A 6,175-nucleotide genomic window follows, 5' to 3' on the forward strand; every position below is an offset into this window, starting at 1 on the left:
TATATATATATATATATAGTGGATAAAGTGTTCTTCAAGTTTCAGTAAAATCGCCCACTGTCTGGCTTTAGAACGAGACTGTTACAACACATTTTGAAACAAATGTGATCCCACTTTTCAAAAATGGTAATAAATATTAGCACGTCAATTGATAATTTCATGTTTACGTTAATCCTGCGATGTCTCCAGTGCCAATATGCACTTGTACTTGAGCACCTTTACCCGTGTTTAATCTTGGTGCGAAATAGATACAACAGATACAAACACATGTACAAGCACTGATACATGCGCAACGCAATAGCAATTGTTATTAAGTGCACCTATGTACTGTACACTGCTGTCTGCGCTGTCGTGATTACAATGCTCAGGTTGCTAGGCAACCAGCCGACGCATATGCATAGTACACTCCACGGCTCAGGTCGGTTCGTTGTGAGCCGATGTGTATGGCCTTGCCACTGTTTCTGGTCCGTCATTTGTTGCATTAGATCGAGGAGATGAGACTTTGTAGCACTCCGCTCATCTCGTAGTATTATACGATATTCCTAGCAGCCCTTGGCTGAGAGTGGTGCACATTGTTATATATTCTAAACTACATAGAGGGGTGTGTGTGTGGGTGTGTGAGGGGTGTTTGTATTGCCGAGGTGCACTTGTAGTGAGAATATAGGCTGAAAATGGTACACTTTATTATTTATTATAAAGTTACATTGAGGGAGGGGGGAAATTGTACTTGTAAAATATAGGCTGAGTGTGATAAGCTATAACTGAAGGCGTATACGACGTTGGTGGTATGCGGGGTTGCAGCACTAGGCTGTGGGGGCGTAGTGTGTTGTAAAGCTACGATAAGGAGAGTGTATTGAGTCACAGGTCTAGGGTCATAGTGGCAGTGCTGTGTCTATACACTAGGCCGAGGGTGGCATGTTGTACTTGTCACGAATGCTCTGGGTGGTTGTTTCGCGCCCCTTCCGCCTCTCCTCCAAAGCAATTTGCCTGATAGCCGGGACGTGGTGAGAATGCATGAGAAGGGAAACATGGAATGATTTATGACAAGACACACAAATGCTAATGCGTAGATTTTAATGCACGACATAGAAGCTCACAATCTGAAGAGTCAGATGGGCGATTGTTGAACGACAAAAAGATACGACAATTAACTAACATACAATGAAGTATAGATGAACAGACTATCGTAGGATATAACAACTAAAACACCATGTGAGAATTCAGGCTATGATTAGGCACACCAAAGTGACGAAGCAAGGGCAATCATTGGAAGACGAACGTCAGATGTGATAGAATGCACACACAGTAATCGGTGTGAGCGATCACTCAACGAGTAGCGTAGAAAGTGGCAGCTAGTACATACACCAGAAATGACATGCACCGTCATCAAGAAAGAACCGCAAGACACTCCAGCGTATACAGATATCATAAGGTATGGGCAATCAAGCGAAGACCAGGCAGAAACCACCAGCAGGCACTAAGAATGAGAATGTCGCACAGGCCCATCAGTCGCACAGAGTCTGGAACTGGCATCAGTATCAGTATATAAACTCGCTCAGGTCTACTATTGAAAGTACTTCAGTCTTTTCATAGATACACTCTGTACATGAGGTCTACTATTTAAAGTACTCCAGTCTTTCCATAGGAACACTCTGTACAGTGCTGTACCTACCTTTGTTCTGCTTTCTGGCCGTCGTGGGCCTGTGCTCTTTCTATTTTCTTCGCATTTTGAGAATCCTCTGTTATGAACAAATAGAGATTTTTTTGAGGAAGCAGTCGTATGCGTAATAGTCGGACGCAGACACGCCTCACCAATAAACTCAACCCAACTGCAAATAAACACTCCTGATTTATCGTTTATCGGCCCGTGCTAATCGCGGGAAGTAATACAGTATACCACTCCACGTGCACTCGAGCATTGTACGCAAGCACGTACGGCGTTGGTCGTCCTTATGACTGGTATATCCTGCACAGCATCCACAACACGGCAGTATGCAGCACGGTGCACACATCACAGCCCCCATCGTATCAGTTGACAGTGAAGAAGAATCCTATGTCTACAAGACTACAAGTGAGCGACCCAGGCAAAAACAGGCCGTTCATCTGTAAATAGGTATGCTATACCGGCAGCTAACGTCATACATATGCCCCGAGGGTTTAGGACTTTAGGGTTTAACTATTTTAGACCCGATTTGGAGAATAGATGATTCTAGAATGATTTGAAAATAAATGTGGACTAGAATTTTCGGGGGGAAATAAGGATTTTAAATCAAATTTTTCTCAGAAATTATTTACCCCCGGGGCCGGGGGTGTGAACTGTGAGGCTGAGACTCTGTGAGCAGATATTTGTTCAACGTTCTACATATTTATTTATTTTTTAACCGCGTGTGCGTTATACGACAAGAAGAGATTTTTATTTTTCAGTTAAAAAGCCCTACACAGTATTTACACAGGTCAGATATAAGTACGTTTTTTAAAAATAAATCAGAGTAACAGACTCACACACAGTTGCAGTGGAATGCACTCCATAATATCGATGACGACACAATTGGTCACCGCCTTCCAAATATGGTATGCAGACGTCAAGCATTTCAGCACGATATTTTTATTGTCCCGTAAATATTTTAGGTTCTACTAAAAATATTGACAGAAGATACTTTCTGAATATATTTGTTTACATGCAAATATAACACTTACAATATATCATGTGTACCATGTCAGTCGTGATAATGTGGTGGAATATATCAGTGTAGGCATCCAGACATACAATCATTGTTGAATGCACAGTATTGCAGTATATGGCATGAACACCTATAGCAGAAGTTCATTAATTACCTGGCAAAACAAGTATTGAGAAGTACCTCTAAAGCCTACTGATATCTCTTGTAAACCGCATTTTTACTATTCCCTGAAACATACTACAAATGACATCAGAATACAGACTGCAAGGTAGCTTGTCTACCAGTTGACATAATGAGATATCAGATCGCTCTCGGCCCGTTCGGCGGACTATATCACACCCAGAGGCAAATGAGCCCACAGAAATGCCATGAATTGGGACATGCTCGGGCTATCTCCAGTCATAACATGTACATAAAAATATACCACCGTATGCAGCGCAAGGAACTTGTCACACACGCAGAAGCAAAGGTACAGAAAGTGCCTCTCAGCATACAGGCACTGCATGCAGACCTTCTGCTCAAAGTATGCTCATATCTTGAACTGTCAGAGATCCCAGCACTAGCCAGAACATGCAAGAGTATGCGAGAATCAGTCTCGCATCCGTGTGTGCTGCTTCGCTTGTTGGAGATGAAACTAAATCACATGGTCGTTGATGTGTGCAAAGATAGCCGATTTGTTCGGCCATCTCAGGTGAGGGCGTTGAATCGTCTTCTCAGAGCTTCTCCACTCAAGGTAACTTAAGGTCTCGTTCAAACAACTCTTGACCATTCAGTCGACCACGCAGTCTTCAAGTGCGTTATACTTTTAACAGAAACATACATGCGAATTGTCTCACAATACAAAGGCGACCACATTTTGTTGCAGTTTGTAACTTCTCTCCGGCTATACAAGTTGAAAAGCTCAGAATCATACGTCCATGACCTCGACATGCAGGGTGGAAATCTTCGGTTCCATAGCCTCGCCATGCCAAATGAGCTCTTTATCGCGGCGTGCAAGACCGGAAGTACCGAACTGGTGATATCTCTTCTGACGGACGAACGCGTGGGAGTCAGTACCAGGGGTAACTGGGCCATGCAGACTGCCTGTGCCAGCGGACAAACTGGTACGTGTACATAACGTGTACAAAGTACGGCAAAAGCTATGTAGAGTGGTTATAAGTTATGCAAAGGCTATGGATAGTGGTTATAAGTTATAGCACAGGGGTGTGTATACAATGGTAATGTGTAGTAGTGTCAATATGGTATCGACGTGAATTTGCATATACTAAGTTCTCGATTGCGCTCATGTGGAACGACTCTTCAAAAAATCGATTTCTCAACAAACACTAAACACCGGCTCAATCTGTAACCACGCAGATGTGGTGCAGCTTCTACTGAGGGATACCCGAGTCGATCCCACTGCCAGTGAGAGCCTCTCACTCCGAGCAGCGTGCGAGAACGGGCACGCAGTAGTGGTTCAGCTGCTGTTGGATGATGGCAGAGCGGACCCCTCGGCACGACAGTACATGGCACTCATACGATCATACCGAAGAGGTCATAAGAAGGTATGGATGTATACATGTTATTATAGTGTGGAAGGTGTGTATGCTATTATAGTGTAGATGATGATGTGTATGCTATTACAGTGTGGGTGTATCCAGATATTGTCCACCTAGATTGCGTCGCATGTTAATCGCTCTAGTGTTGATAGGACTTCCAGTGCAATTCTCAGCAGGGTTTTAGGGTTCTAAAAACCCTAAAAACACAACCATCGGTTTTAGGGTTTTAGGGTTTAAAAAGGTAGACCTAGACAGCATACATTTGGCGATTGCTCGCCAGGCTGCGTTACAATATGTTTGTACGCACAGAATATGTCGCATATGAAAGCCAGGTGACCTTAGCACACACTATGGCCCTATTATTCGAGGCACATTTTCGAGGTTTTTGAACAACCGTGTAGTGGGCAAAGTATGCCTCGGCCAGACCGATTGATTGCGAGTGCACACAGCACCGGTATATGCGGTCCTACTCGACTGTCTCATAGGGGCAATGACACAACACCTATATATGCGATCATACTCGACTGTCTCGTACAGTGTCACAGGTAATGACACAACACCTATATTTGCGGTCATACTCGACTGTCTCATAGTGTCACGAGTAATGACGCAACACTTATATATGCGGTCATACTCGACTGTCTCATATAATGTCACGGGTAATGTGGACATGCGTGCCACATAGAGTGGCATGGGACGTACATTCCCAGTGCACTCACTCAGCACTAAATAAGATCTCCTCATACGTCCACGTGTGTGTATGCGTGTGGGCGTGTGTAGGTACTGCGTGCGTTGCTAAGCGACGCGAGACTACAGCCTGACGTGGCAGAGGAACCAATGGTAACCAAGATACGAGCATCGCAGTGGATAGTGCGCCCACGTCGTAGATTTGTTATGTACATCTGAGGGGTCTGTGTGTGCATGCACGTGTGTGCATCGTGTATGCCCGCACAGGTACGGATGTTTATAGATATGTCGTCCCAGCCTGTGGTGCTTGCGTGCATTGTGTAGCAATACACTACACAGTCCGTGTAGGTGTGATGTGCGAAGGGATGGTTTGCCGCAGGGCGAACCACCGGTGGTTGCTATTGTAGCCGCAATATTTTTATGTTATATTAACTTTTAAACGCTTTCTGAAGGCTATCAGGCGGTGTTAGGGGAGAACGCACCCAAACCCCCTCTGCTATGTATCAGTGAACACGTAATTCTATATTTAGAACACGGGATTCTATTTCTAGATACCGAACCCTTCCCTCTACACCTGGTGACCCGGGCCTAAAATTTCAGGAAGCTATTTCATACTGTGCGGACAATCTTTGAGACAACACAGACAAACAGGGTTGCAACTAAGACTAGAAGCCGTTTATGTATACGCAAAGCTATGTAATACAAACAACCCAGAGGCGGAATAAAGTACCCGACAGTGGCACAGGGGTGTACCAACGGCAAGTTACAATACGTGCTACATATGATGATTTATTGGGGTGTACCAACGGCAAGTGACAATACGTGCTAAATATGATGATTAATTGGGGTGTACCAACGCCAAGTCACAATACGTGCTAAATATGATTATTTATTGGGGTGTACCTAGGTCAAGTGACAATACGTGTTACACATGATGATTTATTGGGTGGTGCGTCGATGTGCTACAACTAAGGCGATGGGCTATTCCGATCGCAGGTTTTCCAACTCTTCTATTTGCGAGCGAACCCTGCAGAGACGTAACGAGTGCACTGGTTAGAAAATGACGTGTGTGGGGCGAGGGTGGCTGAAAGGCAACGCACACAATAGTACTATTGCATTGGTACAACATACACGATAGTACTATTGCATTGGTGCAACACACACGATAGTACTATTGCATTGGTACATAGCACACGATAGTACTATTGCATTGGTGCAACGCACACGATAGTACTATTGCATTGGTACAACACACACGATAGCACTATT

General features: G+C 44.3%; 2 protein-coding genes across 2 annotated transcripts; one reads left to right on the forward strand and one right to left on the reverse strand.

Moving 5' to 3' along the window:
- Positions 1–664: 664 nt before the first annotated feature.
- SARC_03592 (hypothetical protein) lies at positions 665–2,071 on the reverse strand. The gene is made up of 3 exons (XM_014302597.1): positions 1,937–2,071; positions 1,673–1,739; positions 665–987 (listed from the first exon to the last, which is right to left on the reverse strand). The coding sequence occupies exons 1-3, from the start codon at positions 2,022–2,024 to the stop codon at positions 900–902; spliced, it is 243 nt and encodes an 80-aa protein (XP_014158072.1). The 5' UTR covers positions 2,025–2,071; the 3' UTR covers positions 665–899.
- An 896-nt stretch (positions 2,072–2,967) lies between these two features.
- On the forward strand, positions 2,968–4,282 carry SARC_03593 (hypothetical protein; the record flags this gene model as incomplete). The annotated part of the gene is made up of 3 exons (XM_014302598.1): positions 2,968–3,414; positions 3,616–3,784; positions 4,038–4,282. The coding sequence occupies exons 1-3, from the start codon at positions 2,974–2,976 to the stop codon at positions 4,280–4,282; spliced, it is 855 nt and encodes a 284-aa protein (XP_014158073.1). The 5' UTR covers positions 2,968–2,973.
- Positions 4,283–6,175: the final 1,893 nt, after the last annotated feature.

Source organism: Sphaeroforma arctica (genome assembly GCF_001186125.1).
Source record: "Sphaeroforma arctica JP610 unplaced genomic scaffold supercont1.186, whole genome shotgun sequence".
Classification (NCBI taxonomy): Eukaryota; class Ichthyosporea; order Ichthyophonida; genus Sphaeroforma; species Sphaeroforma arctica.